The sequence below is a fragment of the Lagenorhynchus albirostris genome, chromosome 4, assembly GCF_949774975.1.
Source record: "Lagenorhynchus albirostris chromosome 4, mLagAlb1.1, whole genome shotgun sequence".
NCBI classification, from domain to species: domain Eukaryota; kingdom Metazoa; phylum Chordata; class Mammalia; order Artiodactyla; family Delphinidae; genus Lagenorhynchus; species Lagenorhynchus albirostris.
The window spans coordinates 77,650,314-77,677,924 of NC_083098.1; the positions used below are offsets into that span (position 1 = coordinate 77,650,314).

General features: G+C 40.0%; 1 protein-coding gene across 1 annotated transcript in view; it reads left to right on the forward strand.

The window, feature by feature from the left end:
• Nucleotides 1-20,517, forward strand: part of TXK (TXK tyrosine kinase) — a 46,710-nt gene extending 26,193 nt beyond the window's left edge. Inside the window, exons 9-14 of the mRNA XM_060148230.1 lie at nt 744-915; nt 10,899-11,115; nt 13,582-13,646; nt 15,705-15,823; nt 17,588-17,745; nt 20,449-20,517. Coding sequence (XP_060004213.1) covers nt 744-915; nt 10,899-11,115; nt 13,582-13,646; nt 15,705-15,823; nt 17,588-17,745; nt 20,449-20,517 — 800 coding nt within the window. The remainder of the gene's footprint in view (nt 1-743; nt 916-10,898; nt 11,116-13,581; nt 13,647-15,704; nt 15,824-17,587; nt 17,746-20,448) is intronic.
• Nucleotides 20,518-27,611: the final 7,094 nt, after the last annotated feature.

Consider the following 27,611-nt stretch of genomic DNA (forward strand, 5'->3'; position numbering starts at 1 on the left):
TCACTGGCCATTACAATTCTTTTAAATGCATTATTTTAAAGTTCCAGCAGATGGTGGTGTTGCTGTATAAAAGTGGTTACTAAAAAGTTAAGATTTAATTCTCAGTTTTCCAAAGGGTTATTTTAAAAGCAGTTCTTTTTTTCTTGATTTACTTCTGTAGAGTGAGAAATATTCAGTAATGCAAGCATCATTTCAAACGTACACTTAGATATGGGTTAGAATCTTAATATTGAAAATATTCATCAGGTGAATTGATTAGACTTTTCGCAAAGGAGAAAGGGCAGGAAAGCCCTTTAGGGGTGGGAGTGGGCAAAGGAACAATAAAAGAAACTGAGATGGGGGACCCCAAATTTTATCTAATCTCACAAGTTTACTCACCAGGATAAAAACAGACTGGGGACATAAATATTTAGGCTCCAGGTCTGGTTTCGGCAGGTTTAGTTTAGAAAGGCACAGAACTGTTTCATCCTGGGTCTCTCTGGAAAGAGAAAGCATGTTTTGATATCCATAATTCCTCTCCAAGTAAGTGAGGTTTGTATTTTTATACTTGAATTCTGGAATTATACTTTTAAGCCACAATAAGAGTATTAAAAATGGTTACAGGTCCTTTCCACTCATTTATAAATTTTTTAAACCTCTCTGAAAAAGAAGAGAATAGGTCAAGAAAATTCCTAAATCTATTCTAGCTCTAAAAATTTAACATGTTTTTCCTTATTTGTAATGTGCATGTTTTACTTTTCCAGAAAAGTGGGAGATAGATCCATCTGAGTTGGCTTTTGTAAAGGAGATTGGAAGCGGCCAGTTTGGGGTGGTCTATTTAGGCCAATGGCGAGCACATGTCCAGGTAGCTATCAAGGCCATCAATGAAGGCTCCATGTCTGAAGAGGATTTCATTGAAGAGGCTAAAGTGATGATGTAAGTACATACAATACCCAGATAAGTATCGTACAACATCCTGGTGTCATGGAAAGAACACAGATTTTGGAGCCAGTCACATCTGGATTTGTGTCACAACTCTGCCCAAGCTAGTTGTGGGACCTGGGCAAATTATTTGACCTCTGTGTGACCTGGGTGAGTTATTTCACTTTTCTAAGCCTCAATTTCCTCACCTGTAAAATGGGGATAACAATACCTCACTCACTGGATCAGCGTGTGGATTGAATGAGATAATCTATGAAAATGACAAGTAGATGTGTTCTTTTCAGCTCAATAATAGGTGCTTAATGACAACATTTTTTTTTCCTTTTCCCAGAAGCAAAAATCTTGATTTTGTCTAAATAGTAATATAAGGATATACTGTTTGCTTTCAGAGAATTCAAGAATCATGAGGTCTAACAGAAGTGGCTCTTTGCAGATCATTGGACGCTGCTCTTAGCTTCTGGGATTTCCCAGATTCAGCCTTTTGCCTCAGTCGAACCTGTGGCTATGGTTTATGTCAGTAAGCTGGGCTGGACCAGGATAGGCCAATAATTTGGCACAATTCAAATCAATATTCTTTAAGTACTTGTTGAACATTTACTTAGAGGAAGAGCAATGTGATAAAAAAGGAAGACCGCAGGTGGCATTACCTAGATTCTGTTTTATTATCCAAAGCGATTTAGTTCTCTTCCAAATTTGCAGACCCCAGTTGACAAAAACAAAAGCAAACCCCCCAAAACCAGTGGTGATTAACTTGATCCATTATTTGAAGGCAGAGCAATGTGTCTCTTGGGGCTCTCAACCCATACTCCAAGTACTATCAAAATATTCTTTCCATCCACTTAGAATAAAATGAATTCTGAGAGAAGTTAATGATAAACACAACTTTCCAGTGGTATCAGTTTCTCAAAGATGTTTTTGTGCCCCTTGGTTACCCTACTGGCCTTTGCTCCCTGATACTACCTGCATCAGACCATGGTTTTCCTACATCTAAAGGACAGACAAAAATTATATTCCTGTGTATTGGATTAAATAGGTACAATAAGAAAAGAACGAAGGGGAGACATACGATTCAGGGAAAGTTGAAGTCGTATTAGAATCCCTATCAAAAAGAAAGAATCAGAATTTAAATCCCCTTCTGAGATGTTTAAATATATGCATCTAGGGACTTCCCTGGCAGTCCAGTAGTTAAGATTCCACACTCCCAAGGCAGGGAGCACAGGTTTGATCCCTGGTCGGGGAACTAAGATCCCGCATGCCGTGGCCAAAAATTAAAATAAATAAATAAACAAACAAATAAATAAATATATGCATCTCATAAAGGCAATTTAAACTTTTGGGGAAAAGGTATCACTTTTACTTCAAATATCATAATACATTGTTAGGATCCCTTTTGATAAAGTACAGTTCTTTTTATTTGAATGTTTGGGTTGTTGCTCTCTGGTTACTTGAGTGTCTGAGTGGAGTGTGGAGAAGAGAAATAGTTCCTGGCAGTTTATGGAGGCAGGAATGAGGCTACATGCTTATTTTTAAGTCATTTCAGGTGGACATAATGTGTTCTTGGGTTTGAACACAGTTGATTTTTTCTCCTGATTTTTTTTCAGTACGCAGGCCTCTCACTGTTGTAGCCTCTCCCGTTGCGGAGCACAGGCTCCAGACGCACAGGCTCAGTGGCCATGACGCACAGGCTCAGCGGCCATGGCTCACGGGCCCAGCCGCTCTGCGGCATGTGGGATCTTCCCGGACCGGGGCACGAACCCATGTCCCCTGCATTGGCAGGCGGACTCTCAACCACTGAGCCACCAGGGAAGCCCTTTTCCTGATTTTTTGATAGCGAGGCAGGAAAAGTCCCATTCTAATGTCCTTTTGCAAATACATTCATCTTTAAAAAGTTAAATAGCTGACATACATTGGGCTCTATCTGCCAAGAATATACAGCTTGGCATATTACCTTCCTTTTTGTAAGCATACAGCTTAAATGTCACCTCTACCAGGAGATCTCCCCTGTCTACCCTGTTTAATTGGCAGTCCCAGCCCCAAATGCTTTCTGTTGTATCACCTTGTATTAGTTCCATCAAAGCACTTGTCACTACTCCCAAGCTTCACGTGTATTTGTTTTGTTTCTCCCCCAGTAGAACGTAAGCTCCATGATAATGGGACCTTATTTATCTCTCTTCTACAACTGGGTGAGTGCTTAAAATAATAGCTAGCATGTAGTTGGTGTTCAACAAATATTTGTGGATTATTGAATGAGTTAATGAATCCTCACCACATTTCTATGAGGTAGGTTCTATTAAGACCCCAATTTTAGAGATTGGTCCAAGATAGCGGAGTAGAAGGACGTGTGCTCATTCCCTCTTGTGAGAGCCTCGGAATCACTGCTGACTGCTGAACAGTCATCTACAGGAAGACACTGGAACTCACCGAAAGAGATACCACACATCCAAAGGCAAAGGAGAAACCACAGTAAGACAGTAGGAGGGCGCAATCACAATAAAATCAAATCCCATAGCTGCTGGGTGGGTGACTCACAAATTGGAGAACACTTATACCACAGAAGTTCACCCACTGGAGAGAAGGTTCTGAGCCCCACGTCAGGCTTCCAACCTGGGGGTCCGGCAACGGGAGGAGGAATTCCTAGAGAATCAGAATTTGAAGGAATTTGATTGCAGGACTTTGACAGGACTCGAGGAAACAGAGACTCCACTCTTGGAGGGCACACACAAAGTAGTGTGTGCATCGGAACCCAGGGGAAGGAGCAGTGACCCCATAGGAGCCTGAACCAGACCTACCTGCTAGTGTTGGAGGGTCTCCTGCAGAGGTGGGGGATGGCTGTGTCTCACCATGAGGACAAGGACACTGGCAGCGGAAGTTCTGGGAAGTACTTCTTGGTGTGAGCCTTCCCAGAGTCCGCCATTAGCCCCACCAAAGAGCTGGGTAGGCTCCAGTGTTGGGTCGCCTCAGGCCAGACAACCAACAGGGAGGGAACCCAGCCCCACCCATCAGCAGACAAGCAGATTAAAGTTTTATTGAGCTCAGCCCACCAGAGCAACACCCAGCCCTACCCACCACCAGTGCCTCCCATCAGGAAACTTGCACAAACCTCTTAGATAGCCTCATCCACCAGAGGGCAGACAGCAGAAGCAAGAAGAACTACAATCCTGCAGCCTGTGGAACAAAAACCACATTTACAGAAAGATAGACAAGATGAAAAGGCAGAGGGCTATGTGCCAGATGAAGGAACAAGATAAATCCCCAGAAAAACAACTAAATGAAGTAGAGCTAGGAAACCTTCTAGAAAAAGGATTCAGAATAATGATAGTGAAGATGATCAAGGACCTCGGAAAAAGAATGGAGGCAACAATTGAGAAGATCCAAGAAATGTTTAACAGAGACCTAGAAGAATTAAAGAACAAACACCTAGAAGAATTAAAGAACAAACAAACAGAGATGAACAATACAATAACTGAAATGAAAAATACACTAGAAGGAATCAATAGCAGAATAACTGAGGCAGAAGAACGGATAAGTGACCTGGAAGACAGAATGGTGGAATTCACTGCCACAGAACAGAATAAAGAAAAAAGAATGAAAAGAAATGAAGAGAGCCTAAGAGACCTCTGGGACAACTTTAAACACTACAACATTCGCATTATAGGGGTTCCAGAAGGAGAAGAGAGAGAGAAAGGACCCGAGAAAATATTTGAAGAGATTATAGTCAACAACTTTCCTAACATGGGAAAGGAAATAGCCACCCAAGTCCAGGAAGCGCAGAGAGTCCCAGGCAGGATAAACCCAAGGAGAAACAGGCTGAGACACATAGTAATCAAATTGGCAAAAATTAAGAAAGCAAGAAAAATTATTGAAAGCAATGAGGGAAAAATGACAACATACAAGGGAACTCCCATAAGGTTAACAGCTGATTTCTCAGCAGAAACTCTACAAGCCATAGGGAGTGGCATGATATATTTAAAGTGATGAAAGAGAAGAACCTACAACCAAGATTACTCTACCTGGCAAGGATCTCATTCAGATTCGACGGAGAAATCAAAAGCTTTACAGACAAGCAAAAGCTAAGAGAATTCAGCACCACCAAACCAGGTCTACAACAAATGCTAAAGGAACTTCTCTAAGTGGGAAACACAAGAGAAGAAAAGAACCTACAAAAACAAACTCAAAACAATTAAGAATATTGTTATAGGAACATACATATTGATAATTACCTTAAACGTGAAGAGATTAAATGCTCCAACCAAAAGACAGGCTCGCTGAATGGATACAAAAACAAGACCCATATATATGCTCTCTACAAGAGACCCACTTCAGATCTAGGGACACATACAGACTGAAAGTGAGGGGATGGAAAAAGATATTCCATGCAAATGGAAATCAAAAGAAAGCTGGAGTAACAATCCTCGTATTAGATAAAATAGACTTTAAAATAAAGAATGTTACAAGAGACAAGGAAGGACACTACATAATGATCAAGGGATCAATCCAAGATGAAGATATAACAATTATAAATATATATGCACCCAACATAGGAGCACCTCAATACATAAGGCAACTGCTAACAGTTATAAAAGAGGAAATCAACAGTAACACAATAATATTGGGGGACTTTAACACCTCACTTTCACCAATGGACAGATCATCCAAACAGAAAATTAATAAGGAAACACAAGCTTTAAATGACACTACAGACCAGATAGATTTAATTGATATTTATAGGACATTCCATCCAAAAACAGCAGATTACACTTTCTTCTCAAGTGCACATGGAACATTCTCCAGGATAGATCACATCTTGGGTCACAAATCAAGCCTCAGTAAATTTAAGAAAATTGAAATCATATCAAGCATCTTTTCTGACCACAATGCTATGAGATTAGAAATCATTTACGGGGGAAAAAACGTAAAAAAACACAAACACATGGAGGCTAAACAATTCTTTACTAAATAACCAAGAAATTACTGAAGAAATCAAAGAGGGAATAAAAAATACTTAGAGACAAATGACAATGAAAACACAACGATCCAAAATGTATGGGATGCAGCAAAAGCAGTTCTAAGAGGGAAGTTTATAGCAATACAAGCCTATCTCAAGAAAGAAGAAAAATCTCAAAACAATGTAAACTTACACCTAAAGGAACTAGAGGAAGAAGAACAAACAAAACCCAAAGTTAGTAGAAGGAAAGAAATCATAAAGATCAGAGCAAAAATAAATAGAAAAAAAGAAAACAATAGCAAAGATCAATAAAGCTAAAAGCTGGTTCTTTGAGAAGATAAATGAATTGATAAACCATTAGCCAGACTCATCAAGAAAAAGAGAGAGAGGAGTCAAATCAGTAAAATTAGAAATGTAAAAGGAGAAGTTACAACAGACACTGCAGAAATATAAAGCATCCTAAGAGACTACTACAAGCAACTCTATGCCAGTAAAATGGACAACCTGGAAGAAATGGACAAATTCTTAGAAAGGTTTAACCTTCCACGACTGAACCAGGAAGAAATAGAAAATATGAACAGACCAATCACAAGTAGTGAAATTGAAGCTGTGATTGAAAATCTTCCAAGAAACAAAAGTCCAGGACCAGATGGCTTCACAGGTGAATTCTATAAAACGTTTAGAGAAGAGCTAACACCCATCCTTCTAAACTCTTCCAAAAAACTGCACAGGAAGGAATACTCCCAAACTCATTCTATGAGGCCACCATCACCCTGATACCAAAACCAGACAAAGATACTCCCAAAAAAGAAAATTGCAGAGCAATATCACTGTTGAATATAGATGCAAAAATCCTCAGCAAAATACTAGCAAACCAAATCCAGCAACACATTAAAAGGATCATACACCATGATCAAGTGGTATTTATTCCAGGGATGCAAGGATTCTTCAATATACGCAAATCAATCCATGTGATACACCATATTAACAAATTGAAGAAGAAAAACTATATGATCATCTCAATGCATGCAGAAAAAGCTTCTGACAAAATTCAACACCGATTTATGATAAAAAGTCTCCAGAAAGTGAGCATAGAGGAAACGTACCTCAACATAATAAAGGCCATATACGACAAACCCACAGAAAACATCATTCTCAATGGTGAAAAGCTGAAAGCATTTCCTCCTAAAATCAGGAACAAGACAAGGATGTCCACTCTTGCCACTATTATTCAACATAGTTTTGGAAGTCCTAGCCATGGCAATCAGAGAAGAAAAAGAAATAAAAGGAATACAAATTGGAAAAGAAGAAGTTAAACTGTCACTGTTTGCAGATGACATGATACTATACATAGAGAATCCTAAAGATGCTGCCAGAAAACTACTAGAGCTAATCAATGAATTTGGTAAAGTTGCAGGATACAAAATTAATGCACAGAAATCTCTTGCATTCCTATACACTAATGATGAAAAATCTGAAAGAGAAATTAAGGAAACACTCCCATTTACCACTGCAATAAAAAGAAGAAAATACCAAGGAATAAACCTACCTAGGGAGACAGAAGACCTGTATGCAGAAAACTATAAGACACTGATGAAAGAAATTAAAGATGTTACCAACAGATGGAGAGATATACCATGATCTCGGATTGGAAGAATCAGTATTGTGAAAATGACTATACTATCCATAGCAATCTACAGATTCAATGCAATCCCTATCAAATTACCAATGGCATTTTTTACAGAACTGGAACAAAAAATCTTAAAATTTGTATGGAGACACAAAAGACGCCGAATAACCAAAGCAGTCTTGAGGGAAAAAAACAGAGCTGGAGGAATCAGACTCCCTGGCTTCAGATTATACTACAAAGCTACAGTAATCAAGACAATATGGTACTGGTACAAAAACAGAAACATAGATCAATGGAACAGGATAGAAAGCCCAGAGATAAACCCACGCACCTAGGGTCAACTAATCTATGACATAGGAGGCAAGGATATACAATGGAGAAAAGACAGTCCTTTCAATAAGTGGTTCTGGGAAACTGGACAGCTCCATGTAAAAGAATGAAATTAGAACACTCCCTAACACCATACAGAAAAATAAACTCAAAATGGATAGAGACCTAAGTGTAGGACCAGACACTATAAAACTCTTCGAGGAAAACATAGGAAGAACACTCTTTGACATAAATCACAGCAAGATCTTTTTTGATCCACCTCCTAGAGTAATGGAAATAAAAACAAAAATAAACAAATGGACCTCATGAAACTTTAAAGCTTTTGCACAGCAAAGGAAACTACAAGCAAGACGAAAAGACAACCCTTAAAATGGGAGAAAATATTTGCAAATGAATCAACGGACAAAGGATTAATCTCCCAAATATATAAACAGCTCATGCAGCTCAATATTAAAAAAACAAACAACCCAATCCAAAAATGGGCAGAAGACCTAAATAGACATTTCTCCAAAGGCATACAGATGGCCAAGAAGCACATGAAAAGCTGCTCAACATTACTAATTATTAGAGAAATGCAAATCAAAACTACAATGAGGTAATAACCTCACAGCAGTTAGAATGGGCATCATCAGAAAATCTACAAACAACAAATGCTAGAGAGGGTGTGGAGAAAAGGGAACCCTCTTGCCCTGTTGGTGGGAATGTAAATTGATACAGGCACTATGGAGAACAGTATGGAGGTTGCTTAAAAACTAAAAATAGAATTACCACATGACCCAGCAATCCCACTACTTGGCATATACCCAGAGAAAACCGTAATTCAGAAAGACACATACACCCTAATGTTCATTGCAGCACTATTTACAATCGCCAGGTCATGGAAGCAACCTAAATGCCCTTTGACAGACGAATGGTAAAGAAGATGTGGTACATATATACAATGGAATATTACTCAGCCATAAAAAGGAATGAAATTGGGTCATTTGTAGAGATGTGGATGAATCTAGAGACTGTCATAGAGAGTGAAGTAAGTGAGGAAGAGAAAAACAAATATTGTATATTAACGCATATATGTGGAACCTAGAAAAATGGTACAGATGACCAGTTTGCAGGGCAGAAGTAGAGACACGGATGTAGAGAACAAACGTATGGACACCAAGGGGGGAAAGTGGTGGGTGGGGGTGGTGGTGGTGTGATGAATTGGGAGACTGGGATTAACATGTATACACTAATATGTATAAAATGGATGACTAATAAGAACCTGCTGTATAAATAAATTAATTAAAAAAAAAAGAAAAAAAACGACCCCGATTTTATACATGATAAAAAGGAAATTTTGAAAAATATGTAAAGTTTGCCCACAGTTCCTCAACAAAACATTGGTAGTGTCTAATTGTAATCAAAACTGTGAACTGTCTGGGTACAAAGTCCATAGTCTTAACTAACATAATAATCAAAAAATATTTATTGAGCAACTACTATATGCCAGATCTTATAGTAGGGGCCATAATTGTTAACCAAAATTGTCATCCCGTGTAGTTTTTCCAGTGCACTAGCAGAGTAACTTCAAATCTCTACTGTGTTCTTAATCACCATATTTTAGAATATAGCCTAAACTGGGGGCCTGTACTCATGGTGTTTCCAGAGTACCTGCTAAAAGATTATTTAGGAAAATGAAAGAAAACCAGTCTTTTTTTCAGCCCATAAATTTCTACTAAAATTAAAAATTTTATCTTTATATTTTTACCATGGTTTATACTTTTTATAATACGTTCATATACATTATCTCATTTAATATTCATTGGAAGAAAGAAGGACAGGTTTTATTATCCTTATTTTACATGTGAAAAAACTGAGGCTTAGAAATTTTAAATAAGTTGCTCCTGGTCATGCATCAATAGGAGATAAAACAACTTGAATTCAGCTCTTTTGTTTAGGAGCATGACATTTTCTTTAAATTATTATAACACTGCATTGCTTTTAAAGGATCCTTTATTTTAGTTGATCAACTGTGGGTTTGTATCTCTGGATGTAGCTTATTAGTAGCAGTGCATATAGGAAAATATGTGAACTAATTACATTTATAATAGTAAAAATATATAAGTAATTCTAATTTCTCTATAACCTGAATACTATAGTCGAGAAGAAACAATAAACTTTTGAAGTATAAATGACTAAAAAGATTATTTTAGGGGGCTTCCTTGGTGGCTCAATGGTTAAGAACCTGCCTGCCAATGCAGGGGACACAGGTTCGAGCCCTGGCCGGGAAGATCACACATGCTGTGGAGCATCTAAGCCCATGCGCCACAACTACTGAGCCTGCGCTCTAGAGCCAGCGAGCCACAACTACTGAAGCCAGGGCGCCTAGAGCCCCTGCTCTGCAACAAGAGAAGCCACCGCAATGAGAAGCCCACGCAGCACAACGAAGAGTAGCCCCTGCTCGCCACAACTAGAGAAAGCCCGCGCGCAGCAACGAAGACCCAACACAGCCAAAAATAAATTAAAAAAAAAAAAAGATTATTTTAGTGTGTGTACTTTAACAGGCAGTATTTGAGGACTTGTGTGTGTGTGTGTGTGTGTGTGTAATTACTAAATACAGAGAAGGGTTTCACGTTGGTAAATGTTTTTCAGTCTTCAACTTAATCTAAAAATTTCCTTTAAATGCCTTTCTTCTTTAGAATTTAATGCGCATCAATCACTCTTTCCTCCCTCCTGTCTGTCGAGAATTTTTTGTCTAAGCAGCTGCAGTTGGGGAGGTTGAAACTCAGGGAACAGGAACTGGGCAAGGAGCAGCAGTACTGAGGAAGCAAAAGGCTTACAAAATGGAAAAGAGAAAAGCAGAACATGGGCATGTACTATTCTGTATGTACAGTGACTTAGGAAGTACGTAAACTCTCAACCCCACTTTCTCAGCACATAAAGTAGAAAGGAAACTGTTCTACTTTCTCTGTGGTTGGGTTAATTTTAATCATAGTTTGATGATGAACATTATATGGAGCTGGTAAATATCACCAGTTGATTTCAAACACTTCAGAATGCAAAAACGATTCGGGTCTGTGTTTTTTTCACCAGGAAGTTATCTCATTCAAGGCTCGTTCAGCTTTATGGAGTGTGTATACAGCAGAGGCCCCTTTATATTGTGACGGAGTTTATGGAAAATGGTTGCCTGCTTAACTATCTCAGAGAGAGGAAAGGAAAACTTAGGAAGGAGATGCTATTGAGTGCATGTCAAGATATCTGTGAAGGAATGGAGTATCTGGAGAGAAACTGCTTTATCCACAGGGATTTAGTAAGTACGGTGCAACTTTGCTGATTATGTATATATTATACTTGTATTCAGAAGGACATGATAAGTTAGGACTTTCAATACTTTGAATAATGCATTCTTTGACTTAATTTTTAAACATTTTCCTATTTGTGTAACCTGTTGCGACATGTAGCTTTATTTTTAATTGCTCATTGATGCTGGAGCCAAGTAAGGTGTTACTCTAAATACGCCTTGAAGTAATTAATCACCACACTAATCAACTAACTAAAACTAATTTACTTTTCTTTCCTCTTCCCCCCCCTTCTTCCTTCCTCCTATCTTTCTTTCTTTCAACCAATAATCAAATATGTATTGAGTGCCTATATATGCCACGCACTCTGCCAGGTGCTGGATACAATGCTGAAGAACCCCAGTGGGTCTCACCCAGGGGTGAAACTGCCTCAGGTGGAGGTAGTTAGGTTCTTGCAGTATCACAGCAGCACTACTGGCATTATTGGGAAGGGGTCAAAATGCTAAACCATTCTGTTGCATAGTGCTCAGAACAGCTCTCCAAACAAAGAAGATTGAAGTTTGACTTGCCCCAAAAGCAAATAGCTCTGCTTCCCTGCCTTGCTACCTCCCCTTGAAAAACATTTTCTATCTGCTCCATATTTATTCATGATGTTCATACTATTCCTTCTATGTCCTTCCATGCCTCATTTCTAAGTTCCCAAATTAAATCCAATGAGAATTTGAGAATTTCTGAGAGGTCCCTGATACTGTCATCTAGAGGTAATCCTGAACTTCCATCAGCCATCACGAGTGACCGTATTATTTATCATTCAGGCTGGAATATTTTGGGGAGAGAAAGGAGGCATAATTTCATTGGCCCTAGAACACCACTGCTTGCCCTACACATGACTTAGAACTGTCGGAGCATTTATTATTTACTACTTCCTATAATAGTTGTTTACACAAATATTAGACTCTAAACTCCTTGACATCAAGGCGTAGACTTCTGAGCTGCAGTTCAGCATTATGAGAATACAAGTTGCCAAGCAATGGCTCTCAAACTTAGCTGTGCATTAGAATCACCTGGGAGGTTTAAAAACATCACAGTACCCAGCCCATACCCCTGACCAATGAAATCAGAATCTCTGCGGGTAGAATCTAGTCATCAGCATTTTTGGAAAATTTCCCTGGTGAGTCCACTGTGCAGTCAAGATTGAGAGCCCTGCTCAAGAGCTAGTTGAAATCTCGCTTTTGTTTCTTACTAGCCATGTGACCTTGAGTAAGCTAGTTAACTAGTAAAGTGGTGTTAATTATAGCACCTCCCACATATGGACTTGTTGGGAGGATTACATGAATTAATATGCGTAAGCACTTAGAACAGTGTCCAGCACATAGAAAAGCTCAGCAATGCTCGACCATTGTTTTGTGTGCCTCGTGGCACATTCCCCAGGGTCCAGCCCATAGTAGCCATTGAGCACATTTTTGAATGTATGGATCTGGTATCAGTTCCACCTAACTCACTTTCCTGGTCTCTGCAGTTTGTCCTTCCTGATAAGGATTAGAATTCAAAATTCAGTCATTCTATTTGCTCCAGGTGGCTTCCTGCAGACCCCCCTAGTCTTGGTTCCTTCCTTGATTGCTTTCCTTTGAGTTCTGTTTTCTCCACCTACATGCCACTTAAAATATATTAGCCACCTATGAGTCTTTTCTCGGTCGAGGGTTTGCCTTGTGGTTTAGCTTTGAGATCATTTGCTGGCGCTTGTCAACATCTTCCAAACTGGCTCCTTCTGGCTCTCCATTTCAAGTTTTTTGCTTTTGTTTTTGAACTAACTGAACCACAAATTAGCTCAAAAGAGAAAAATTCTATCAAACCACTGGCCCACATGAGGCTAAATAACCAAGTCAATGATTCTCCTGACTAAGCTGACTGAAAATGGATTGTTTTGGCATCAAATAGATTGTTTCTGAATTATATAGTACTATATTTAGCTCACTGTGGTAATTTAATAAATATGAAAATATTGTAAAGAGTTATGTTCAATGACATGTAAGTTTTAAGATACAGTTTCTTTGTTTTTATTAGCAATTATATATAACGACTATCCCAAAGATATATAGTGACGATCTGTTATTTTTCATGCATATTGGACTTTCCTCTTTTTATTTATGAAGAGAAAGTTTTAAATACACACTATTTTTTATACCAAGATGCACTTATCAAGGATACTTCTTGAGAAAGATTACACATTTTAAAAAGGAAAAATGTTAAAATTTCTTTTCATTTTTTGTCATTTCTTTGAAAAGTCATTAAAATCCATCACACGAGGGCAGATACATTAAATCATATGTAGCATCGATAGGTATCACCATGAAATAACATGGCTGTTCACACAGAGAGGTAGTGCTGGGGCCCAAAGAAACTAAGGAAAAGGAGAGTAGAAACTCTGGAAAGAGAAACTTTGTATTCACACGTGGGTTCTTTTCTTCTCCCTGTAGGCTGCGAGGAATTGTTTGGTCAGTTCTACAAGTATAGTAAAAATTTCAGACTTTGGAATGACAAGGTATGTGATATTCTTTTTTGTTTGTTTACTCACAGGAGGGAATCTTACATTAGTCTACAGACAAATCGAAGATGTTTTTGGCTTTGTTTTTTTTTTTCTCTGAGGGCAGTGTTGATGTGATTGTATGGCCTGCTGACCCACTTTGAACTTTAAGACATGCACCAGTGTTAGCTGTGAGGGAAACGGAGGCTGTGGGCTATTCTTCTGATCTTCTTTCAGGCGGTTATTAATAAAACTATGTCATGTCTTAAAATTCAAAAGAATTTCTCAGTCTACTTGTCATATATATAAGGTTAAGAAAAAAGCTTTCCTTATATATGTATGTTTCTGAAATAGAGAAAGAATAAATTTATTTTCTCAGCTCTGATTTTTCTGTCCTCATCATGCATTTCTCTTATCAAGTGTAGTAGCTGACTCTAAGCCTACAGCACAAGAGTGTGAATCATCTGACCTGATTTTCAGCAACTCAGTGCAGTTTACATTTTTTATCTCCTTTCCTTCAGGTTGCTAGAAATTTCATCCCAGTGATTTCAGGGTTTCTCCTTGACACTCTTCAGGGTCACAGTCCGAATTCTGTGTGTCTCATGGGGCCACATACTGGAGATGGCCTGTCTGGTCCCTGTTGTTATCCATTGACATTGGCTTCCTTACAGCCACCATCCTCCTCTTTTGTCTTTGGCTGACCATCCACACAGGTGGCCGCTGACTCATCTTGAATTTCTGCCTGTAAGATTCCTTCATTTCTGACATTCGCCATGTCTAGAGCTCTCCACGTGGCTAAGGCCCCGTCTGCCTTGGCACACCCATAGCCATTTGTCCTCTGGAATCTTTCTGTGTTTCCCAGGGCTTGGCCTGGGAAAGAGGACACAGGTTCTGTTTTGCTCTTGAATCCCACCAACCGACTGTAGGGCAGTGGGGTCTTCTTTCGCTGCAGTGTGACTAGGGCAGCCCTCATAGGGTGCAGGGTACAGGACCCTACCTCAGCCACCCCCTAGTGTCTAATACTCCTTCCCTTTCCTTTTGAATCTCTCCCACACCCCCAGCACAAGGGATATTTTTGTAGCAGAATGGATGGTGGTGGTAGTGAGATATCATTCATATTCATGAGCCATTCTCCCAGATATTTTGTTCATAACTCAGTCCTTCTCCTTCTCTGGAAAGTCTAGACTTTTGAAACTCAAAAGCTATAAAAAAAAATGGCTCTTTTCCTTTCGTTTTCTGTTATTCATTCTTTCCTCTAGTAGAATGACCTCTGGCTCAATAAAGGACTTAAAGGTGCGGTGAGGTAAGGTATGTGCGAAACAAGTGGGTGTGTGGGGAAGCATTAATAAATATATTAATTTTATATTTAATATATATAGTATATATAGTATAATATATATATATATAGTATTTCAAAAATACTATATTGCATACTCAAGGAGCTACACAGCACACGTTAGCTATCCTCTCTTTTCTCCAGATTCCCACACTTGGATGTTACTGTGTATGATTTTCAAAAAAGAGAGAGGGTTTAATTTTATTGTTGTTGTTATTTTTTTAAAGGAGATGATAGTTGTTCCTGATTTATTTCCATTTGAATAAAGGCATTAGAGATTTTACACACCAAATGTATTACATTCAAATACTTTTATTTTTCCCCTTCTCTGTCCTGCAAAAATTATATGTATATAGAAAGAAAATAAGGCATCAAACTTCGAGTTTATTCTTTCACATCTATTTATCTTTTTAAAAAAATAACCTTGGTTGTTAGCGCATTCAGCATGCTTCTTTGCAGAATTAAGAATTTATCATAACTAATCAGTGGAGCATGTTTCAGACTGAAGAATTGCTATGGTTTTCTGAGATCCAAATACAATAAATGCAATTGAGGCTTGGTTTAAGGAGGAAACTCTACAAGGGCTACCTTCTCACATTGATAGCAAGAAGAGAAGGTATACTGAACCCTTCTGTGGAAAATACTTTGTATTTTAGAAATCAGAGTTAACTAAAAGGATTTGAAGTAAACTGAACTTAGAGGTAATTAACACAATGTGCTCTGAAATCTGATGGCCCTAGGTACGTTTTGGATGATGAATATATCAGTTCTTCTGGAGCCAAGTTCCCAGTCAAGTGGTCCCCTCCTGAAGTTTTCCATTTCAATAAGTATAGCAGCAAATCTGATGTCTGGTCATTTGGTGAGTGAATTCGATGTTCATTTGTTGGAGCTTGATTTAATAAAATAGAATTAAATAAAATTAAAAATATTTAATAAAATAGAATTAAATAAAATTAAAAAATTTTAATAAAATAAATTGCTCTTTTTAAAAAAATATATTTATTTTTTTATTGGAGTATATTTGCTTTACCGTATTGTGTTAGTTTATACTGTACAGCAAAGTGAATCAGCTATATGTATACATATGTCCCCTCTGTTTTGGATTTCCTTCTCATTTAGGTCACCAGAGAGCACTGAGTTCCCTGTGCTATACAGTAGGTTCTCATAAAATAGGGATCGCTGTTTTAACTTTGATTTCTTAATATGATGTAGCTAAAGGTCTTCTTATAACTGTGTTTCTGTCTTAGGTGTTCTAAACGCATCAGGCTGTCTTTGGCAACTGGTGTCATACACCTTCTTACATGAAGTTTGCCTCTTGGATCTTTTCCCTTCCCACTGAGCACTTGCTGTAAAACCATAACAGAGTCTACTGATCTAGAAAACAAACTCAGCCAACTTTCCCACACCACAGAGACTTGCAAGAAAAACTGATCTTACGCCATCGTTAGATTTTGAGTGTAATTAATAAACTTCATTGTCTGACTTTGGGTGATGCCGTCTCATTTACATTATCACCTTCCTATTTTGTGAAATTAGACATAGGCTTCCTTGGGATCTATCCATTGCTGTTTATATTGGGTAATGTTCTTCATTGAAAAAGAGATACTGTGGACCTCTGTCCCATGGAGTTTGTTCTTTGAGTTGACTTTCAAAAAATGGCAACAAATGTATAATAATCTATCTATTCTCTTTCACCTGTACCTTTCTGGATGGCTTCTTGGCTTTGGAGAGACATCTGCACCCTCAGAAGGTGTGAATATTATTACCCACAATAAGGTTAAGCTTGTATTGATCTCATTAGCGCTCCACTGACATGTGGTAGTCTCGGCAGGTGACATTATAAGCTCTACGGGAGAGCAGTTAAGTTGTGAGACCAGTGGATAGCAACACAAGGATCTCACCTGGTGGTTGTAGAACATTTAGAGCTCCTTGAGTTTTCCCTGACCACTTGTCTTTCTTCCTCACTGTACAGTGAGCTTCTTGAGCACATAGACTGGTTTCAGTCTTAAGAATCCTCTGGCTCTAGCACAGGCCTGGCCTCTGATCAATACCTGATACATATTTGTAGAATAAGTGAATAATTAAATGAACTCAAATTGGGAGGCTTGAAGGAGTTTCATCACTCAATCAATGATTTTTGAACACCTACTTATAAACAGAGCCCCTGCCAGATTTTCTGGGACTCTACCCAGCAGTCTTTCAGTGGGAAGATGGGAACGCATGCCATCTACTGGCTGGTAAACTCTTGGCTTTAGCAGGCAGCAGGGGATCACACAATTCTGTCATTTTCTGTGGAATGGCAAAGTTTCATTGATTTCAGGGTGTGGAGACATGAGCGGTACTTTGAAATGAAGATGCTGCCGGCATTTTTCTTCCAATAAGGAGGCAGTCATGACCAATGGAAAAGGAAAGGCATTGTTTTCACTTGGAATATATTCAGTTCATAGGCCTCTTCAAAAAGTAAGATGCACAGGGTCTGCTTCCTCGATAGAACTGCTGTCATTCTGGATGATTGTAACTCAGTGACTGCAGGAGGCAAATAATGGGTTGTAATTTGAAACAGCTGTTTCAGTTCCAAGTAACCATTTCTCTAACCTCTTATTTTCATGCATTTTATTTGCAGGAGTTTTGATGTGGGAAGTTTTTACAGAAGGAAAAATGCCTTTTGAAAATAAGTCAAATTTGCAAGTTGTGGAAGCGATTTCTAAAGGCTTCAGGCTGTACCGACCTCACCTGGCACCGATTTCCATATATGAAGTCATGTACAGCTGCTGGCATGAGGTGAGTGTCCCTTACTTTCCTGCAAAGGTTGGCAGTTCCAGCATCTGAGAGTAGATCTGTTTATCACCCACATTACTCCAGCACTTCGTCATGGCAGGAAAAGGTGTCTATTTCTCGGTAATGACCCCTGAGAGCCAGAAGTACTTCCACTACAAAATCATTAATCCATTTTGTTTTTAACAATGGCCTTTCATCTGAGGAATTCAGTGCATTTTCCAAGTCTTACCTTGCTGAAGTTGGTTCCTGCAGAAACTCTCGATGTTACTAAAGCCTCAGTGATGAGACGTTTTACTCCTTTTAAGAACTGCTTGGGTGGAAACTAAGGGTAGAATCAGGCTTGTTCAATTTCCACATTGAAAGAGAAGGATGGTGTTTTTATTTACTTCACTCTAATTTGTCTTGCTTTTCCAAGGCTAAAAGTAATGGGTTTCATCTCTCCTATGGCACTCAAGACTCCTGATAGAGAGATTAAACGAGAATAGGAATGAAGGCAGAAAGTGTGCCAGGAACTTCTACTGGGAAAATTATCTCCTGGGAGGCCAGTTTCTCTTTCACTTGAAATGCCAAGCTTGAAAATAAAGCCAGAGGGTTTATATCCCACCTCTGTCTTTTCTGGGCGCTGACTCAACACACCACTCCGCTTCATCAGACTCCTCTGTGATTTTGATAGTTCTCTCTTTCTAGCTGACTCTTTCAGCCCAGAAAAAACTACAGCTGGATGAGGATTTCCTCCTGGCTGAAAAAGAAATCACTTGACTCCCAATTCACAAACACTAAAAAAATTCAGTATTTCAAGAGCGACGTGGTTGTTTCCATTCCAGAGAAGTATTAATTTTATAAAGATCCCCAGTGTATGAAAATACTTTGCATATGATTACCTGTTCTGCAAGGAATCTTGAAAGACATAAAAAATATTAAGTGAGCTGTTAGTAGCAAACAGATGTCTTAAGAGCATCTTTGCAATAACAGTGTAAATAGCTTAGGAATATATATTGTATATTAAGCAATATACTTGTACATGCACATACAATATAACACTTTTTGAGATTTTACATATCTGTGGAGAGGAGACAGAGAAAGGAGTAAGTAAGATGCTGACAAGAGGACGAAGTAAACGAGGCGCTTATGCACCTCTAGATTCAAATGTGATTATGTTAGCAGTGATAACACTTGTTTCATAGGCTTTACTACCTGCACAACCTCAGCACCAGCAAAAAGCGCCACTATTTATTCTTGAAGTCTCAAGGAGGGCTTTATGTGTGCTCACATATCCTTCTGCTCTGTCCTTTAATTTTTATTTATTTTATTTTTTAAAAATTTATTTTATTGAAGTATAGTTGATTTACAATGTTGTGTTAATTTCTGCTGTACAGCAAAGTGATTCCGTTATACATATATATACATTCTTTTTCGTGTTCTTTTCCATTATGGCTTATCACAGGATATTGAATATAATTCCCTGTGCTATACAGTAGGACCTTGTTGTTTATCCATTCTGTATATAATAGTTTGCATCTGCCAAACTCCCACTCCATCCCTCTGCCGCCCCCTTCCCCGTTGGCAACCACAAGTCTGTTCTCTATGCCTGTGAGTCTGTTTCTGTTTCATAAATAAGCTCATTTGTGTCATATTTTAGATCCCACATATAAGTGATATCATATGGTATTTGTCTTTCTTTTTCTGACTTACTTCACTTAGTATGATAATCTCTAGTTCCATCCATGGAACTAGACATTATTTCATTCTGAAATAACTAGACATTATTTCATCTTTGTTATGGCTGAGTAGTATTCCATTGTATATATGTACCACATCTTCTTTATCCATTCGTCTGTCGATGGACATTTATGTTGTTTCTTGCTCTCTCCTTTTATTGATGCCTTCTGTTTACAAGCCACAAAGGGTGGTGTCTCCCCACTAACCCTGCTGCCAGGGACCTCTGTGAGCATGTGGCTATCACGAGTCGTTCTATTTCCTATGGATTTCAAAGATGCCGTGGAGCTTCCTCTTGGAGCCAAAGTCACACCGCATCCCACTGTGAAGTAGGAAAAAGGCTCCAATCCTTGGTTTCATGGTTGGAGATTTTTTTGACTGAGCCTTAAGACAGCACAGTCTGTGCTCTAAGACTGCAAAGTCCCTCATGAAAACGTGCCTTTTGCTTTTTGACTAAAATCCATCTTTCTACAGGGGGTCAGGTGTAGTGAATAATTGGGGCTGAGCCTGGGGGCTTGGGGCTCTAGAGGCCCCTCTCTCCCAGCTCTTCCTTTACCCTGTGTATCAAGTCATCCAAATCGATCTCTAGGGCAGTACTGTCCAATGGAACTTTCTGAGATGATGGAAATGTGCTATGTCTGCACTATCCAATATGGTAGCCACACCTGGCTATTGAAGAATTGAGAAGTGGCTAGTGTGACTGAGAACTGAATTTTAAAATGTATCTTCTTTTAAGTAATTTAAATTTAAATAGCCACATGTGGCTAGTGTTTGCAGCTGTAGCTATTCTACTTTTGGAGCGCCCTCTACCGTTACATTTTCACACTCATGCCTCGCTCATCTGCCATTCATGTCCTGCGTACCAGCCAAGATATCTTTCTCTTCCATTTGTGGTGAACCAGCCTGGATCCGGGTCCTGCCAGCAAGTTCTAGAGCTGGTGTCTGAGTGAGTCTTAAGCTGAGCTGACCACCTCTACTTCCCTTTTCCAGAAACCTAAAGGCCGCCCGACGTTTGCTGAGCTGCTGCAGGTTCTCACAGAGATTGCAGAAACCTGGTGACCTGGAGAGAATGCCAACCCAGAGCATCATGGGGCAAGACTGTCACAAAAGGAAACCCTGGGTGGGGTCACTGATGGTGAATATCTTCCTTTAGAGTCACTGACTCCTGGAAACAGTTCAAAGATCACAGGCTTTTCCAACTTTTTAAAGCTTAAGAATATTCTGACAATAATTTTTCTATGTGTGTTTGAGAGTGACTTCTAAACTCTGATTTTTCTGTAATATTCTTCATGTCCCATATGTGAAGAAGGGAAAAGTGCTCCATAGTGGTCATTATGGTGGCTGCTCTGAGAGCAGCAGAGCCCCTGAGCACACCTGAAAACCTGATTCTTCACTGAGGAAAAGACTGAAGAGGAGGAACATTCTTTATTTTGGTGGCCCATGCATGGAAGATGAAAATAAATTCTGCCCGCTCCTGGAATAAAGGAGCCACCCATGCAGAGTCTCATGCTTTTGAACTGTACAGATCTTTATGAAAAACGCACCTTTACAAACCGCATGAATGTGGGCATTCTGGAAACTGTCTTTCATAATCTTCCCTATGTTATTTAACAAATTATTTTTGCACAGATCTGATTATTTTGGAGACAGTTTCCTGTGTTCCAGTATTGAATACTGTTAGAGGAGAAAGTTCTTCTTTGAACAGGTCCTGGTGATGATTCTATTTCTAGTGAGATCCATTGTCCAGGACAATTCAGAACCTGAATCTCAATTCTGAGATTTCACACTCTGTACATGTGAACTTGGACGATTGAAGAAGCCTCATTTTGTCATAGGCAGTACCTCCAGTACCTTTTCTAGAAGAGGACTTTCTTTTTGCACAAGAACAAGAGGAGGGCTTCCCTGGTGGCACAGTGGTTAAGAGTCCACCTGCCAAGGGCTTCCCTGGTGGCGCAGTGGCTGAGAGTCTGCCTGCCGATGCAGGGGACATGGGTTTGTGCCCCGGTCCGGGAGGATCCCGCATGCCGCGGAGCGGCTGGGCCCGTGGGCCATGGCCGCTGGGCCTGCGCGTCTGGAGCCTGTGCTCCGCAGCGGGAGAGGCCACAGCAGTGAGAGGCCCGCGTACTGCAAAAAAAAAAAAAAAAAAAAATCCACCTGCCAATGCAGGGGACACAGACGGGTTCGAGCCCTGGTCCGGGAAGATCCCACATGCTGCAGAGCAACTAAGCCTGTGTACCACAACTACTGAGCCTGCGCTCTGGAGCCTGTGAGCCACAACTACTGAAGTCCGCGTGCCACAACTACTGAAGCCCGCACACCTAGAGCCCGTGCACCGCAACGAAGAGTAGCCCCCGCGCACTGCAACTAGAGAAAGCCCGCGCGCAGCAACGAAGACCCAACACAGCCAAAAATAAATAAAATTTTAAAAAAATTTAAAAAAGAACAAGAGGAGGCAAAAACAAGATATTCAAATATTACACCAAGTTCCATTATTTCTGAAGTCCAAGGTATTGGATTCAAGATGAAAGAACCAGGAATCACAATTAAATCTTAATTTTTCATGTACCATTTGTAGGAATGATTGGAAATTGATCTTTGTCATCCTGAGTGCTTTGGAAGTACATAGGGAAAAGAGTGCTGCAGAAAGCTGGAGTCATTACCATTAGGTTTAACAATGGGAGCCTATTATTTGTGGATTGTCCCACCCTGCATCATGGTTCTGGGAGAACGTGTTTTATGATTCTCATGAGATTCTAAGATGCTGGCTGTCAGTAGTTGTGACCTTTAAATCACATTTCCCCACTCCAGGAATGACATCTTTGACTATCAGTGGTACTCAATCGGTGTGCATTGAAACAGTGAGCATCAGACACAAGAATTATCAATCTTGATCACGCAAGTGGTGGTCTCAGAAATCTTTGTGATACTGTGCTGTTTCTGAAACTATCATCTCCCTTCTCCTAATGATTCCTACTATGGGGAGGTGAGACAGAGGGCTCCTACTACTGATACCTTAGTTCAAGTGAGATATGTGAAAGCCTAGCTCCGGAAGACATGAGGCTGTTTAACAGCAAAAGCCAAGGGAGGCAAGGTTAATATTATGACATAGGAAATAAAGAAGTATCAATATATGCAGGAAGATGTCTTTCTCAGGCTTTGCTAAGCTTAGAAGTCCCCACTCCCCCCTCCAAAAAAAAAAAAAAAACCCAAACACTGAAAACATAGAGCATCTGCCATCCCTATAGATGCAATGCAGGGAGACAGTACAGAGTAGACTTATGCCTGGGGATCATGTGGCAGCAGCCAGCACTTCTAAGAGCATATATTGGTGCAAGCAATTGGTGCAAGCATATAGAGCAAGCAAATTCTATTCATTTTAACAAGTCAGGAAAGTTTGAGACACCAAATTAGGAAAGGAACAACTGGATTGTCACATAGGTAACTGAGACTCCAGATAATGTGTGAATTTGGAATGTCTATGGACAGAGATTCAGCATTTTCTGTCTAGCAAAAGAAAAAAACTCTTTAAGAAGTAGTCACATGGGCTTCCCTGGTGGCGCAGTGGTTGAGAGTCCGCCTGCCGATGCAGGGGACACGGGTTCGTGCCCCAGTCCGGGAAGATCCCACATGCTGCAGAGCGGCTGGGCCCGTGAGCCATGGCCGCTGAGCCTGCACGTCCGGAGCCTGTGCTCCACAACGGGAGAGGCCACAACAGTGAGAGGCCCGCGTACCGCAAAAAAAAAAAAAAGAAGTAGTCACATGACTTCCCCTGGAAGAGAACTATGTTTTGCAATGAATCTCAATATTAGTTATTGATATGGGCTCTCTGTGGGTAGCTTAACTAGTTTGGGGTGAGATAGTGCAATACTTAATCAGCTCTGCGTTAGAAATGAACAGGAAGTTTAAGTGTTGGTTGTGGGTGAGAGTCCTAAAAGGAGAAGAGAGGAGGTCAGAGGAGAGAGGAGAAGCTCAGAAAAATGGAAGGAATTTGGAGGCCAAGCAGAAGATGTGATCAGTGTGAATAATAGGTTGGCAAGAACAGCCAAAGGAATTTTTTTCTTTAGTAAACTTTTTATTGAAGTACAATACACTGTCCCACTATTGCATTGGTAACAGGTTTGACTGTCAATCAAACTCATAAGACGCAGTAGCATTTGATCCAGCACTTAGTTTGCTTAGCTTTTTAGAAGGATTCAGGACAGGAAAGAGCATGCACAGCCCTTCAGTCTCAGTGGAAGCCAACAATTCTCCATGTGCATCGATGCTTGGGCCCCTCCTCTCTTGCCTAGAGACTTGTATACAGTTGCTGGTGATGAGGCCATGGGGTGTGGGGTTCATCTTCATACAAAGAAGCTTCTCCCTGGGTTTATCACCCGTCACGTAGGCCTACAGTTGATGGGTCTCCCAGCCCATGTGCTGTTTCACAGATCAGAGATTTCACAGTGTGTAAAATACATGTCTGGCCTTGGTACCCAACATTCCAAATCTGTCTTAACTTGGGGACATATCTAGGGTACTGATGCTGGGAGAAGACAAACCTAAAATCCTCCCAGGAAGGTCTAGGTCTGGGAGAAAAAGAGCACAGGCCTGCTGTTAACCCTTTGCTCACATATACATAAACAAAAGTACACAAATCATATGTATATGGCTTAATTTTCACAGTGAATATGTCTGTGTAACTCGCACTCATATCAAGAAATGGTTACATTCTAGAATTTCAGAATCCATTCTCATTTCTATTTAAGTCATTAAACTAATAGTAATCAGTATCCTCATTTCTAACACCATGAATTAGTATGAGGTATTCTTGAACTTTCTATAAATGGAATCCTATGGTATCGACTCTATGCGCCTGGCTTCTTTTACTTAGTACGTTTGTTTGATCCGTCCGTGTTGCATTTAGTTGTATTCATTCGTTCTCATTTGCATATAGTCTTCTACTGTTTATGTCACAAATTATTTATCGATTTTACTCTTGATGGATATTTGGGTTTCCAATTTTTGGCTATTAAGATGAATGCTGCTATGAACATTGTTCTACATGTCTTTTGGTGAAAATATGTATGTATTTCTGTTAAGTATATGCCTAGGGGTGGAATTCAGAGCTAAAACATATGTTTATGTTCTTTTTTTGTAAATAGTGCCAAAGCCCAAATGCCTTCTTACCAGTTGGTTGCTGTTCTTTTAATAACTCACCCTATTCCCTTGCCTGTATTGTCCTCTGCTCTTTCCTTGTATCTGCCCCAAATTGTGTTCCCTTGGAAGCACCTTCCAAACCCAGCAGCACTTAGAGTGAGGGCGGAGGGTTATATTCTTTTGGGGCTTCCAAAGGACTGGGTATGTGGTTTGGGCCAGGGGCCGACTTCCCAACTCCCTTTAGAAAATCTTCCTCCAGTTCAGGGCTTCTCAGTCTCCGTGCTATTGACATTTCGGGCTGGATAATTCTTTGCTGTGGAAGGATGTGCTGTGTATTGTAGGATATTTAGCAGCATCCCTGGCCTCTACTCACTAGATGCCAATAACACACCCCACTCCCCCTAGTGGTGACAACCAAAAATGTCTCTAGAACATTGCCGAATGTTCCCGGGCGGGTAAAGTCACCCTTGCTCGGGAACCACTGATCTAGTTACAAAAGGATCTTGACCTGAGATTAAAGAGATCCATGAACTTGAAAGGAAAAAAAAAAAAGTCACATCTTTGTTTTTACTAGCCTTTAACTAAAATTTAGCATTTCCTGTCATTCTAAATGTAGGCAAACAAAACAAAACAAAACCCCAAAACAACCAACCCCCCACACCTCCAAAACCCCAGTACATTATATTAGCAATGTCTGTGACTTTGTCTTAATGCAAAGAACTGTTATTTTCATATCATGTGGGAGTTGTTTCAGCTTTCTTGAGAAAGAATTTGCATTCATCACTACTTCAAAGTCTCAGCTTTTAGGACTGCCACTAGATCTTGTCATTTAACTCAGTAAACAAGACATGTTACTAAGGCACACATGTTTTTAAAATATTTTGATAACTTTCATTCAGTATAATTGGTTACCTTATTAGTTGTGTGTATTTTTATTTTATTCATTTAAAAACATTATGCTGAGAAGGGGTATAAAGGTTTCACTGGACTTCCAAAGTGATTCGTACCATTAAAAAAATTAAGAACCGCTGGTTTTTTTTTAACATCTTTATTGGAGTATAATTGCTTTACAATGGTGTGTTAGTTTCTGCTTTATAACAAAGTAAATCAGTTATACATATGTTCCCATATCTTTTCCCTCTTGCGTCTCCCTCCCTCCCACCCTCCCTATCCCACCCCTCTAGGTGGTCACAAAGCACCGAGCTGATCTCCCTGTGCTATGCGGCTGCTTCCCACTAGCTATCTGTTTTACATTTGGTAGTGTATATATGTCCATGCCACTCTCTCACTTTGTCCCAGCTTACCCTTCCCCCTCCCCATATCCTCAAGTCCATCCTCTAGTAGGTCTGTGTCTTTATTCCCGTCTTACCCCTAGGTACTTAATGACTTTTTTGTTTTGTTTTCTTAGATTTCATATATATGTGAAGAACCCCTGTTTTGTTTTTTTGTTTGTGTTTTTGTTTTTCTGCGGTACGCGGGCCTTTCACTGTTGTGGCCTCTCCCGTTGTGGAGCACAGGCTCCGGACGCGCAGGCTCAGCAGCCATGGCTCACGGGCCCAGCCGCTCTGCGGCATGTGGGATCTTCCTGGACCGGGGCACGAACCCATGTCCCCTGCATCTTCAGGCGGACTCTCAACCACTGCGCCACCAGGGAAGCCCTGTGAGGCTTTCTTGAATCACCCTATTTAAAATGATTACCCCACCATGGACTTTCCCTGTCTCCCTTTTCTGTATAATTTTTCTCTATAGCTCTTAACACTATATAACAATATAATACATTTATTCTTATTTATTCTGTGTATTTTCTGTCTCCCTACCCTTGTAACTCTAACATGTGTGATTCAGGCATTTTTGTCTGTTGTTCACTGCTGTATCCTCAGGTCCTCGAACAGGGCCTGACACAGAGTTAAGCTAAATAAAGACTCATGGAATAACCCAATGAAATAAAAGCAGCGGAATTATCCAGAGGCTTCGTCTTCCAGAGGTGGGGGACCAGTCTTATAAGCAGCTCTCCTCTTGATATTCTGGGCCAATCCATTGCTTTTCCACATAATGGTGGATCACTTTTCCTTCTGGTTGTAGTGTATAACCTCAGGTGGTCATCCATTCTTCTTTTTGGTAGAAATCTTATTTTTTTCAGAACAATTTGACTTACATGTACATTTTCTATATCTCCCTTTCCCTATTTACGTAGAGAAAAATACATTATGTTAGGGATAGATATCAGATTAATAGAAAAAAAAGATACCTGAATAAATCTACAGAGAAATATAAATCCATATAGACACATCAATATTTAATAGAGGAAGTGGATAATCCTTATGTCTGCAGCAAGGATGGAAATTTCTTCACACTACTGCCAGACATACAAGCAACCTGCAGATACTTTATTTTGTCTGTAATTTTCCTATTTTCCTCGGGTGCCCCTACTTGCTGGGAAAACTCAAGTTAGCTCAATCTTGTAACTTTAGTCCAGGGCAAAACCAAAAATATTCTCTGTGGGTGAAGTGGGTTGTCTCTCAGATTTTGCCTTTCCCTCTGTTTCTGCCAAGGTAGCATCTGGGCATAGAAGAGAGAGGGGTGGCTTTATCCGGGGGTGACATTCAAAATATTTACCAACTGATTTGGTACAGGTACAGACCAATCAGAATGGATGCTGGTGCCAATAATCCGTCCAGCCCCCCCCCCTGCCCCGATGCAGATGGCGACTGTCCGCCCTGGCAAGGTGACCTCGAGGTGGTGACGTGAATGGGAGGGCTGCTTGGATTGGAGCAGTGTCCCCTGGCACCTCTGGTCTCAGCAACATTCCTTATCAGCCTGGTTGCTCTGCTGGCATTTGCAGACCCTGTTGGTGGCTGGTATAGGTTGGCCTCTCCTGAATTGGTCAGGAGAAGGTATTGGGTACGTGAAGGTATTTCGAAGATAGTATACCTGTTCCATACGTCCTTGTAGGAGTTGGGGGTTTACCTTCCAAAAGTCAGGTATCACCCTTGATTCTTCCTTTTATGAAAGGTTGA